This window comes from Silurus aristotelis (assembly GCF_946808225.1).
Source record: "Silurus aristotelis genome assembly, chromosome: 6".
NCBI classification, from domain to species: domain Eukaryota; kingdom Metazoa; phylum Chordata; class Actinopteri; order Siluriformes; family Siluridae; genus Silurus; species Silurus aristotelis.
In genome coordinates, this window is record NC_139579.1 from 23,976,666 (window position 1) to 23,990,160 (window position 13,495).

Genomic DNA, 13,495 nt, shown 5'->3' on the forward strand with positions numbered 1-13,495 from the left:
AAATTAAAAACATATTGATTTTATTTGTTTGTTTTACATGAAATAAACATACTATATTATAAAGAAATTGAATATATGCCCTAAATATCAATTCAACATCACCATTCTCACGATTACCTTTCACATATACTCTGATGATGCATATTAAAGGTGTGTACTCTACATTGTGCAACATTCACACTATTTAAAAAGTTTCACTGAAACACACCCTCTTCCTTGCACACAGACACACACACACACACACACACACACACACACACACACACACACACACACACACACACACACACACAGAAGGAAGACTCCTGCGCCCGTATGCATCACATAAACTGCTGTTCTGGCACTTTATAGTTCAGCATCTCTCCCCTTATGCATGATCATGATAGTTATGCAGACAGTAAGAGCTTGAAGATGGTGTTTACAGTTCCCACCTTTTAAGTGTGACTGTAATATATTTCTGTTATATTCATATAACATATATATTTATACAAAAGCACTGCTGCAAAATACTACATTTGGGTTTAAAGAAAAAAGTATGCTGGTTGGCACAGATTGTTGCTGGTCTTGCAGAAGCTTCTATACATCACATGGGATAGAACTGAGAGGCGGCCTCAGATGATTGGATCTCCACTTGAGCCATTTTGAACTGAGTACACTGCAGCCATTTGCGCAAGGCAAAGGGAAAAGTACTGGAAGCAGGACTCTGGAGACACTGGTTATTCACTCGGTTCTGGATTGCCTGGAGACGCAGCTGGAGACCAGCAGATAGGTGCTGCGAATAAACACACCAAGTTAATGGGCTAACAGTAAAACAGCTGCTGTCTGAATTATGCGTAGTGGCATAACACTGTATGATGAATACTTACATTTAGGCTGGACTGAATCATTGGCAGCCACATAGGAATTAACTGAAGCAAAAGGCAAAAAGAGAATCAGGTTAAACATCAGAGAGGAGAAAAGGAAGTCTTAAGACTTTTGACCTTTATGGTTTGTTTAATCAACATGTATAATTTGATCATCTAAAGATGTTTAAAAAACCCAAACTTACTTTTACAAAAATGGTTGAATTACATTCCTGCAAAGCCTCCATTAGACTGATGACATGCAAACACACCATCTCTACCATCTAAAACGAAGAAATCAGGCAGTCTCAGAACAGCTGTTGTGATGAATTTACATAATAGCATTATGTGTCTAATCATGCAATCACAAGCACAGCTCTCCTGGAGAAGATCTTTTTTAAATGTCTGGAAATAAATTACTTTGCAAAATCAGATTACAAAGCCAGAAATTTGTTCAGATCATTTATTTTACAAATGTTCTTTTGTGCTCTGGAAACCAAATACATCAATTATTTATGTTATGATTCCGACTATCTTTGTTGCTGTAAAAATTTTTAATTCTCACAATATAATATGAATCTATATTAGCTCATAAGAAAGATAAACATGCGGTGTATGACAATAAAGAAAATGAGGTATAATGATACACAATATAGACAAAAGTATCAGGACAGCTGACTTTTCCTGCCATATTCCAAACATTAACAGTTTTAAGGATGTCTTCGGATGCGGTAACATTAAGTTTTTCCTTCACTTGAAAAAGGAGCTCCAAACCTGTTCCAGCATGAAGATGTTTTATTAACATGAGTTGGAGTGAAAGATCTTAAGAAGCCTGCTGTAGAGCTGGAGGTGATTTGTAATGCTGATTGCACCCAGGTTTTTTCACCTTATATCAGAACTTTAGTCAAGACTTTAATAATGCCCTTGTACCCAAACGAGCAGAAATCTCCACAAGCACACTCCAAAGTGTAGTGAAACATCTTCCCAGAGGAGTGGAGGTAATTATAACAGCAAATAGGGGCTAAATATGGAATGGGATATTCAGAAAGCACGTGCGTATTTTATATGTCCATAAACTTTTGTTTATACAGTGTACATAGGGCATATAAGTGAAGTGTAAATGATCTTACTACTTTGTTGTGTGCCATGAGCTGGAGGATGCTGGGTGTGACTCGGCTCCAAAACTCCAGGCCTGTAAGAATAGCGCTTGAGGAGAACTCGTTCTGGTTTTGGTTCTGCCCAGCTGGTGCTGCAGCTGCTTGCTCACAGTAGATAGTCCACAACTGAGCAAACATGAAGGCATGGAAGAGGGAGCACATGTGGAGCACGGATGTCTTATGAAAAGAAAAAAAAAGCAGAAATACCATTGCTTCATTCTCTTGGTCAAGGCTGCATAAGGATGAATAAATTAGGATTGAGATGATCTACAGATGTACCTTGGATTGCTCGGGAAAACCAATAAGGATTACAATAAGGTGGTCTGCAATGTGAGAGCCAGCATCCAGTGGAATAGGCATACAAGACGTCGAACCCTGATGCAATGCACAGTGGGTAAGAGAGCCCAGCAGGAGCCAGGAAAGCTGCCGAATGTGTGAAACACACTCGATGAACTCTTTGGGCCTGAAGAAGAAAGATAAAGACAACCTCTGTCAACCCGTTAAACAAATGTACTCACATACCTTTAAAAATAGCATGAAGGTCACCATGATGATCTCACCCCTGTTGCATTGCAGAGGGTGGATGGTAAAGCCATGGCAGATAGCGACTCACAGCCTTGTTATCCCGGTGATTACCTTTGCTGATTTCCATGGCAGCTACTTGAGCCAAACCCACTTTTAGATTTCCACCAAAAGTATCTTCATGAAGTGGTTGACAGCAAGCTTTCATATGACTCTAGGGGACGGATACATTGGGCATTTCCCATTACAAAATAATGTTTCAACAATAATTAGAATTTAAATTTATTCATACCTTTGGCAAATTTCAGAATTTATGCAAAACAGATAATGAATCTTATGTCTAGTTATCGCTTCTGGTCAAAATATACTAAACCTTTAATTTCGTCAAAGTGTGCATGTCTGCAATAAAATCCAGCAGCTCACTGAGGTATTGCCTTAAACACTCCATGGCAGCTGTTGTGCACTAAAAAAAATAGAGGTATAAAAGTCTTAAATATTAGTATCAATCAAAGGACATCAAATAATAATATAAAGTACGCCACCTACCACAGGTAACAATGAGATCATGTGTTTTTGGAGGATGGTAGACTCTGATAGCCGGGTTCCAATGTCGACACATACAAACTTATTTACACCAAAAAAAAAAAGTGAATTATATTTAGTATATTTCAGCTTCTTAGTGTCACTTATTAACTAGTAGAGAACTAAATACCTGGACCAGTAGTAGTAGGTTAGTGTCAGGAATTGGAGACTTGAACTTAAGTGCCTGTAGCAACTCCAGAACGACTACACGGGACATGTAGAACTTATCTCTTTCCTGCAAAAATACAGTAGAAAGGTACAGAAAGAGAAATTGTACACTAAAATGTAAAAAAATCTATTTTTATGTCTCTTCATTTCCCAGTTCTTGCCTCTGCTTCCTTATCCGATATGACTATTTGTCTCTTAGGTCTTAATAATCTTTTACTTGCTGTCCCAGGCAATATAATGTTCTTAATCCATAGCTGAAGACCAGCAGATTAAAATGGCAGTCAGCCCAGCTCTACTTATACAGCCCGAGCCCAGATAAAAAGCCATTTGTACTGCTCCTTCTCACTTTTTCTCAGCAGAAGAAGCTATGTCAGCATATTTAAACCTTCTGGGTACGAGAAGAAGCCCACACAACAGTGGCGGGCGGTCAGGGCCAGCAAAGCCTTCTCTGCTGGCCTAAACACTATCAGAAGCACTGACCTACATTTACAACATAAATATAATAATAATATTACTAATATTTGTATGTGTATGTGGATGTTAGATGTTTTGTCTAATCAGATTTCAGCCTCTATGTGCTGCCAAGTCAATTGAATCTGCCCAGGGCCTTCATAGTCTGTCCTGCTGGCTATTTTACCACAGAGAATATTATCAATGAGTCTGTTTCTTTAACCAATCAGATTTCATAGTCGCCTCACAGCTAGCTGGCCCAAAAATAGCGTCAGCATTTTTCCATCCTCTGATTGGTTGGTCAGAGGGAAACTGTTACAGCCAAGTACGACTTAGCGCTCTGCACACATTAATACATCTGAGTTATACTTTTTACACCTACGGAGGAAGATAAATTGATTTGATCTCAGACATACTTAAAAATTAATTTTCCAGAAAAGCTAGACATCGTGAGGATGTCGACCAAACCCGAAGCTAGCTAGCGATGTGATAGTGGTGGTATCGGGTATGTCCTCACTGAAGGCCCAGGTACCAAATGCATGGCCCACCACTGCCACACAACATAACTATAGCAATGAAACTATTTCTGCTATGTTTATGGATGTCATGTTGGGATGGCATTTTGCACAGTCTAATTATTCAGTTGTATACAAATCGTTTTCTCAAATCAGAATCTCAAAACTATCCATTAAAGTACATAATGAAAAATAATTACTGTGGGACACTGAGAGAGAACCTGCCTAAGAAAAATCAATATTACTGTGAGCACTAAAAACAACTCTGATGGATGGGAAGTTATGGAAATCCATGCTGAAGGAAAATCCCCCACACTGAGGAAAATAAAGTCTGCAGGGATTTACTTATAATACTATCAGCACACCTCTGGAGTGGATGTATATCATCCTCCTCTAGACCAGCTTTCTAAAATATGAAAATCAATAGACACTGATGGAATTCTTCAAGTGGTAGGTAGGAAAAGAGATTGTGAGAAGGAGGCCATATTTCACAAAGAAAAAAAGGGTAGTGTGCTCAGCAGGGATATGAAGTGTGTGTGTGTGTATATATATATATATATAATATATATATATATATAAAAAATGCAAATTAATTTTAACAGCATTAATTTTATAAAAGCACGATTTATTTCTGTTTACTATTTTTATAAAAAAATGTAAAAGAATATAAAAGAAGCGAAAACACATTTATTCACGATGTCCTTATTTTACATGGATAAAAAAAAATAAAAATCACTAAGCATTTGTTTAACTGATGCGCCAAGTTTTGAATCAAGCACCAAAATCCGCCATGATGCACACATCCGGCAACTAAAACCGTCCGTGTGGAAACATAGCAAAATTTCCGTTTGGTGTTCTGATGATTTACATGATTTAAAACATTATAATTACTTTAAAACATTTTAAAGTGTATTATTTTACGAACTCTCCTGTCATCTGAAAATGTAAACAGTGCAAAGAAAGAGAAGTAATGGGAACCTGTGTTTCTTCTATGTGCTTTTTTCCATGTGTTAAATAGACATTAAAAAGTTATTTAAAAAGCATGTCTACCGTTTTTGAAACAGGTCTATGTTCTATATGCTCTATGTTTATGGTGGTTTCAGTATAAATAAACATTCATTCACAAAAAGCATCTATATTTGTTCATGCCCATGTTGATTAAATTAGTAAAAATTTGAAAAGTATTAATTTAAGATCCTTTTAGTACAGATAAAAATGTGCGATTAAGTTGTGTGTATATACAGTATATATATAAAATATAAATATAAATTTATTGTGTTGTAATATATATAATATAATATAATATAATATAATATAATATAATATAATATAATATAATATAATATAATATAATATAATATTAAAATAAACACTGCTAAGCTGTCCATTACAACATACTCCACAAATAATTGATATTTCCATTTTACTTCAAGAAACTCATGCACCGTTAGCCTATTGATTGTATGCTTACCTTACTGAAGGTTTTGTAGCAGAGGCCACAGAGTTCAACAAGGTATGAGAGACTAAAAACACCATACTGAATTACAAAACTCAGCAGCTTAGAAGAAGGCTCCAGCAAACTCTGGCAAAAAAAAAAAAAATCATACAAACATCTTAGCCTTGCCCTAAATAAAACTCAAGCCTCCAGCATTCACTTTAAATGTAATTTGCATTATTATGTGTATGGTCAAATGAGCTTACTCTGGTTGCACTCGTAGTTGGAATCTTTAGTAAGCAGATGATGATCCTCAAGCTGGAGTCCAGTGGATACTTAACAAAAAAAATCTGATTAAGAAGTCGTCCAATATAAATTCATGTTTAAAAGCTAAACAGTCCAGAAATTAATACCTTTAGAGGAAGCACAGCAGGAATTTTGGTCAGAAAGGTTTGGAATTGATTACAAATGGTTGTCCAGAGATTACTAGGGGAGTCCATAGGAAGAGCTTCCATGAAGGTGGCAATGTTGTCCAAGCAGTGGAGCATTGTGCCCCCTGCAGGCAAACTCTTCTTATTGTTTAAACCCTACAAGGAAGGTACATCTCAGTGCATTATTATAAAGATTGTTTAGTTAATATAAGGAATATTTGTGTTATATAAGACACTGTACACTATTAAACAGCCCAAACTGAATAGTTGCATTTTGGGACAGAAATAAAATAGTCTCAAGTGCAACTTTATTAGATTTTATAGAGGAGACTCACATTTAGGCATTTCCTGTGCTATAATTGAAAAGTTACACATCCAAGGTAAATATAATGCAAATCCCATTTTCACAATGTGCCCTGGGAGCTGATGATAAAAAAATTAACGATTTGACTCTTTGACAATAGTGCCATCTGCTGGCGACTTGTAGGTAAATTTAATTGTCTATTAAAATCTAACAGAACAGCTCATAGGATCAAGCATGGCTTTGGGTCAAAATCTTACACATCAACATTTCCAGTGTTATCACCTACAGTGTTGTAATTAACTCCTACAGAGTGCATTTGTGTCCATCTGGACATCTGCATGTGCCAGCATAGATTAGTAGAATAATGCTGGCGTAATTACTAATATGGTTGGACATAGGCCATTTTGTCCTCTTCTCTCCCAGTTACTATTTTCTTGGCGAGAAATGGGCCAGCTTATGCTGGGGTAGACACAGCAAAGCAATAATAGGTATGACATTAGAAATCTGCTGGTGCAGTGGTATTTTCAAATTCTCTTTTGCTAAAGTAATACACTGCAAAAGGCTTAGACTTCTTGTCCTATTTTTACAAACTGGTTTGGGAAAAGAATCTTTTTAAATATTGCATGTTTTTCAGAGCTATGATCTTATGCCTGATTTCACAAAATCACAAAATAACAATCATTTTAGGATCTACCTCAAGCAGCTGGCTTAATGCTGCCACAGAGCTCAATTCATTGAAATCAATGAGAGACGTGGCCAGTGTACGAAGGAAGCTTCCATCTGAAAATCAAAATATATTCTAAGTTTTATTTTCATTGTTTTTTTGCTTTGTGTGTAAGTGAACATAAGAAGTGTGCTTATGAGTAAGCATGAGCAGATGTTTGGTTACCTTTGATGTTGCTCTGAAATAGCTGTGGCAGGATGCCATTGGGGGCGAGCTGATGAAGCACACAGCGCAGGAACTGCTTAGCTACACCAGCAGCATTACCAGGGATCAACATGCTTGAATGATAAGTTAAGACACATATAAGTTGCAGAGTAAACAGGCATATTCACATACGCATTTAAGACATACAGCCTAGACACATACACCCAAAGCCAAATACACAAACACCTACCTTTCCGCCTGGCCTGAGTAACTGGCACTGGATGCCAACCTATAATACAAAACATTTGGAGAACATACTGAAGAGGTTCATTTATTTCACAGCCCAGCACCATGTTTTTATCAGTTAGCATTTTTAATTTCACACTTTGTGGATTTTATGTGCTTTCAGTAGATGGTTTCAGTGTGCACAATGTGCTGTGCAGGGTGAGCCATGTGTTAATTTGTTGAACTTTACCTGCCCACTGACTGCATGATGTCGAGGAGCAGTGGAGCAGCCAGGTCTGGACTCAGGTGGGTAAACATTGAGAGAACGACTACAGCCAAAGCCAGGGTTTCTTCATCATACTCTTCTAAAACAGCACCACAGTCTCGACACCTTTCCACACGAAGACAAACACACACACACACACACACACACACACACACACACACACACACACACACACACACACACACACACACACACACACAAATTAACATAATTGAATAATCATTGTGGCTTTTTATGTCCATTTTTGTTTGTTATTTTACATTTAATTGAGGATGCACGGATAATATGCTTTTTTTTTAGACTAAGTACAAATAAAAGTGGTTTGGGAATCATTGATACCAACACAGATACTGATACCTTACTGAATGACTAACTTAGTATTGAGGGATCAGGTGTGACTTGGAACATCTGTTTATGCTGGAAAGCTTTTTTTTAGATTTTGAGTTCTTTAGCACATGATATTAGATGTTGGTATCAAAGTAAAAAAAAGTAAACAAAATAAACACTGTATAAGACCCATGACCCATTCCAGACACAATATCAATGCATTGCAGAATTTTATGTTAGACCTGTAATGTAGACTGGTAATCTGCATTACAGAAGTTTCAGGAAAAGAGGGAAATATTATAGAAAATACTCTTTAATAATACCAGTTATTCATTATAAATAAATGAATTTTTTTTTATAGCCATACGCAAAAAAATGCACATCAAATAAACTCACCTGTCAGACATATTCATTGGTTGGTCATCACAAAAGTCCTCTGGTGCAGACACAAACATGCTGACTGTGCTAGGAGCTGACAACAGGCTGGTTTTGGTGAGACCTGGTGAGACAAAATCATTAATGTTTAGCAGTAGGACTTCCTCAGTCTGTCAATATCAAAAGAAAATGTTTAAAAACTTCTAAATGTGAATACTGTTTTGGAAATGTTTTTTTCTACAGGGTGGGTAAGAACCTGTATCCCAAGTGCTGATATTCTGTGGTGCACTGGACTGATGCTCCAGCTGTCTCTTCATCAGCTGGCTCATTGTCACAGCTCCCAGAGAGCCTCGCTTTGTCAGGCGGTACTGAGCTGTCAGACAAAACAGAGATGCAGACAGGTATGTAAGGAATGAAAAACAAGTCAGACAAATTTCGACAGCAGGATACGACTTGATATTGAGCACAAAACAAATAATTAATTAATTAATTAATTAATAAACCTCAATCAAACTTTTAATTTCGCTAAGAAAAAACACTGGCATTTATTCTAGCCAAAGTGTTATGGTACTATGGGCATAAGGAAATTTATTATTTCTGTTCAAATTTAGATTTAACACATAATGAACACTTTTTTGTTCCTTCTCTTAAAAAGAACATATTTTGAAATGGTGCTTAGTTTCAGCATGTAAAGACTGTTTGGAAATCATCCAATCTCCATTATATCTATGTGATTTAAGAAAATGTATGTGCATCTATTAAAATCACAGTGTCTCAATCTAGAGAGAATAAATTAAGCAAACGCATTAATGACAGTAAAAAAAAACACCATTATGTTTACATGTGAGGATGAGTGGATTGAGTTAGATATATGGCTTATTGGATCGAAGACAGCTTTATGAGCCATAAGCACCATGTAATAGATGAGAGGGTATTTAGCTCCTACTTGTTACTGAGGAGCGGTTGCTTGTTTCTGGGATTGTGGCTTCGAGTGCTGGGGCTGAGGCTGACTCTCTGGGCTTTTCCAGCTTGGACAGAGCTTTGTGATCTGAAAGGCAATTCAGGAGGTTGATCTTAAAGGGTTGCATCCAACTGTTTATATTCAAATGCTAATTTAATTTATGGTGGCTCTATAATTATTTGAATGATAACTAGAAAATATATCATTTCAAATCAGCAAACAGTTCATATTTCAAGAAGTGATGTAGCGGATGACCAACTTGACAGACGTATAGATGGCTTAGAGTTATAGATATAGCACTATGGACACTTTTACAAATGGCAGGTGTTATTTGGTTTAATGTGTATTTGTTTCTATTTACTTTGTTTATGTTGTTCTATACATTTAGAAGTATGCTCAATTAAGGCACTATGTTAAAATGCTTTGAATTGGATTTAAATTTTTACTTTCTCTGATTAGTAGACATTCATGGAAGTTACATGCTAGGACAGTTTATACACATAAAAACATGGACATGGACACAAGGACAACGTGCACTTGTTTACTTGCATATGAATGAATGAATGAATGAATGAATGAATGAATGAATGAATAAATAAATAACAGGCAGATAAAAGTAAAATACACAGCAATGTCACAAAATTGTTTACCAGAATCTGTGGTCTGCTCTCCTATCTTGTCCATAGTATTGAATGAAATGTCCAGGTATTCCCTCTGGATAGCACTGACTGCAATCTTCCTCTCTTTTCGCTGACGGGGTACAATCTGAATCTTAAACTCAGCCTCGTCGCTTTCATCTTCTGGCTTTGGATCGCTCTCTCTCTCATCGCCAGTATCCTCATCATCTTCAGCATAATTTTCCTCCTCATTTTTAGCTCCTCCTTCCTTCTCTTTCTTGGCTTTCAGTGGGTCCAGGCTTTCCAGTGTATCCTCAGGGATGCTGAGGTAGACAGATTTACCAGAGGGGCTTCCTCCGGCTTTGTCTTCAGACTCCAGATACCCATCATCTACAGATGTATCTGGTACATGCGGTGACTTTCTTAACAGATCTCTTTTTTGCTTCAGGGTCATGGGACTCTCTAAACCAGGATGATATGAGGGATCTGGGAGATCCAGAGAAGTTGTTGGGGTTATTGAGGGATTTCTACTCAGAGGTGCCTGCAGAGGACTCTCTTTGGAAGGGCTGCTAGATTTTTTTGTCTTTTCTTTAGAATAATCCTCCACACTCACTTGAACAAGAGGTGACAGGCGTAGAATAGTGCTAGCAGATGATGGTGATGGATGTTCAGATCTAATCTGCATTCCAATTGGTGGTTTTGAAAGTGCCTCAAACAAGTCTTCATCACTTTCAACAATGCGCAGTGGTGGAAGGGGTTCGAAGACTAGTGAGTCACTGTCAGACAGTGAAAGAATGGAGCGCTTCTCTGGTATTGAAGTGCAATCTGACGAGAGATCAATTAGGTCACCGTCTTCTTTACCATGAGCAGGGTCGGAAGAAATAACAAGGGAAGACTCGAGCCCTAGGGATATATCCTCAAAAGTCTCCATACAGCTCAGACGCACTTCTGGAATAACAGGCCTGATGTTATCAAAATGGAGATTAGATCCCTCAGAGGATTCTTTGGCACGCCATTCTCTGCGTGATTGTCTGTTTATTGAGCTAGAACATGAGGGTGGTGGAGGCGGAGGCCCATGCAAATCACAACGGTCAATGCAGGATTTACGTCGGTGTTCATCAAGGTTGAAGAGGATGGAGTCTGTGTTGGAAATGTCAAGAGATTTCTGTTTGTGCATGGCCTGTAGTCGTTTTTTCTTGCTGCTGCTTTCTTCTCGTGCTGCCTGCTGCAGACTGTCCTGTAGGGTTCCTGCCTCCCTGTACTCTGCCAATTCAATCTCACCTGAAACAGATTGTCAGGCTTAAGCGATTGTTTTAAGACTGAACTGGAAGCAACATCAAAAATGTCAAACAATTTAATGAAACATTAAACAACATGGTTATGTTATTTGTATGTCTGATTGTGTGCAGTGCTGTTTAAAAGAACCTGTGCATTATTTAGAAATCTCACAAGATTCGTTGCATACTATATAGGCACCTACTTCTTTGAGCATTGAGGTCCACAGGCTGATACTTGACAGACTTGCTGCCTCCAATCCTCTTAAGCCGAGCAAAGAAGGTCTGTGATTCCTTGTTGCTTGCTCCAGTGGGAGTGTCATGGATATCGGATTCATCAAACACACTATCTTCCTCTGCAAAACAAGCCATGACAATGAATCGTAATCATTTCAAACCAAGTTTAAATTATAAATTCACCTTCAGCTGTGTAATGTTCACTGAGGCAACTATAATATTACCTTTTTCTTTCTCACTATAGCGGCTAATGTTGGAGTTGTCACTGTAGAGTGGGCCAGCTGATGCATGAGGTCTGCAGCTGTGGTATTGTGCGTTTAGAGTGTTGATGGTGATGTGGATCAGGTGCAGCACAACCTCTTTACTTACATCCATGTCTCTGTATGGGTACTGTAACAGGGCAAATATTTAGAAGCTATATTAAAAAACCACAGCAGAAAATTCACAGCAACATATAATTAAACATAAACATATATTTTTTTCTCTTTTTTACATCCTTGGATCCAGATTTGCATTCACTCTCACAACTGCATACCAGGGGTGAACAAAATACCCAGAATCACAGAAATTCTATTTCTTTTAAGCAGAGGTCTACTTAATAGTCTGTGCTCCAGGATTTCCCAAAAAGTTATAATAGCATTCAAAAATCTGGTGTTTGCGGAGAGCATTAAGGATAGTTGACTGCATCTAGGTGTTCATTAAACACTCCTGAATAATCTTTGCAGTATGTATGTACCATATGTATCTGTGTATGTTATCTGGGAAAAGGAATGTTTGAGGCATTTGATGCACCTGATCCTGTACATTTGTCTCAGATTTGTTGGCTGATCTATAATCATTCAGTAATCATTGGGATTACTGAATAATTACAATTTTCACAATTGTAATCAATTTTACAAATTGATTACAATTTTCACATAAATCCACTATTGAACTTAAACGATTGCAAAAGACTTGAAAAGAATTGTCGGCAATCGTACAAATGTAATCTTGAGGTGATGCTGGAAAGATTAAGAATTTCAGCTTATTTCCATTGCTTGGGGTCCAGGGTCTGTGTTCCTTATATATATTATGTATCTTTGTGCGTTGGCCTATGATGAAATGACTATAATTGCAACGCTATCATTAGTTTCATATTTGTAAAGCTGGCAAAACTATACCAGGTCAAAGAGGTATTTATTCATTAGTTTGTTTTGGTGGCTGGTTTTTGAAATATTTGGCATTTATTCAGTAGTGTGTTTTATTTCTTTTTATATTCAGTGAAATTAATATAACTTCTGATATTATTGATTATGTCCTGTACCTTTCCTATTAGTTTTACCTTAATTATTGCTTAATACTAAGTATTTCCTGAATAATATGCTTAGTATATAATACTAAAGTATATGTAAGTATATAAGTTTGATATAAAATATAAATGGAACTTGTTTATTTAAAGAAGTGGAGATACTAGCTTTATCAACATCACACGTTGTTCCATTTTGTAGGCATTCTATAATTATTTTTAGTTATCTTAAACAGAATGGGTTTTATATACTGCATTAATTAAAACAGCATTGCTTCATAGTAGAAGACTCAAGGTGCTGAACTGGCCTGCCTGCAGACCAGTCTTTTCACTGATTGAAAACATTTGGCACATCAAGGAAAATATTACAAAGAAGACCTAGGACTATTAAGCAGAAATAATTTGGTATCAGACATTTGTGAACAAACATTGCTTTCCCAAAACTCCAGAACTTGTTCTGCTCAGTTTCCAGACACATATGCACTTTTGTTAAAAAAAAGGGGATGCTACACAGTAGTAAACATTGCCCTGTTATTACTTTTTTTGTGATATGTTATGGCCATCAAATAAAAAATTACCTAATTTATTCCTTAAAACTGTATATTTCCACAGTTTAGACAGTTGATATGCTTTC

The 13,495-nt window shown here is 37.0% G+C and overlaps 1 protein-coding gene across 1 annotated transcript in view; it reads right to left on the reverse strand.

Moving 5' to 3' along the window:
• The window catches only part of unc79 (unc-79 homolog, NALCN channel complex subunit), a 36,306-nt gene continuing 22,811 nt past the window's right edge, over nucleotides 1-13,495 (reverse strand). Inside the window, exons 30-51 of the mRNA XM_083543470.1 lie at nucleotides 11,801-11,966; nucleotides 11,546-11,695; nucleotides 10,099-11,346; nucleotides 9,434-9,535; nucleotides 8,744-8,860; nucleotides 8,509-8,611; nucleotides 7,750-7,890; nucleotides 7,525-7,563; nucleotides 7,296-7,408; nucleotides 7,101-7,186; nucleotides 6,085-6,258; nucleotides 5,938-6,006; nucleotides 5,708-5,818; nucleotides 3,234-3,338; nucleotides 3,068-3,145; nucleotides 2,895-2,984; nucleotides 2,560-2,735; nucleotides 2,279-2,462; nucleotides 1,973-2,176; nucleotides 1,049-1,126; nucleotides 867-908; nucleotides 1-772 (exon numbers count right to left, since the gene is read on the reverse strand). Of these exons, the coding sequence (XP_083399596.1) occupies nucleotides 584-772; nucleotides 867-908; nucleotides 1,049-1,126; nucleotides 1,973-2,176; nucleotides 2,279-2,462; nucleotides 2,560-2,735; nucleotides 2,895-2,984; nucleotides 3,068-3,145; nucleotides 3,234-3,338; nucleotides 5,708-5,818; nucleotides 5,938-6,006; nucleotides 6,085-6,258; nucleotides 7,101-7,186; nucleotides 7,296-7,408; nucleotides 7,525-7,563; nucleotides 7,750-7,890; nucleotides 8,509-8,611; nucleotides 8,744-8,860; nucleotides 9,434-9,535; nucleotides 10,099-11,346; nucleotides 11,546-11,695; nucleotides 11,801-11,966 (3,765 nt within the window). The 3' untranslated portion in view covers nucleotides 1-583. The remainder of the gene's footprint in view (nucleotides 773-866; nucleotides 909-1,048; nucleotides 1,127-1,972; nucleotides 2,177-2,278; nucleotides 2,463-2,559; nucleotides 2,736-2,894; nucleotides 2,985-3,067; nucleotides 3,146-3,233; nucleotides 3,339-5,707; nucleotides 5,819-5,937; nucleotides 6,007-6,084; nucleotides 6,259-7,100; nucleotides 7,187-7,295; nucleotides 7,409-7,524; nucleotides 7,564-7,749; nucleotides 7,891-8,508; nucleotides 8,612-8,743; nucleotides 8,861-9,433; nucleotides 9,536-10,098; nucleotides 11,347-11,545; nucleotides 11,696-11,800; nucleotides 11,967-13,495) is intronic.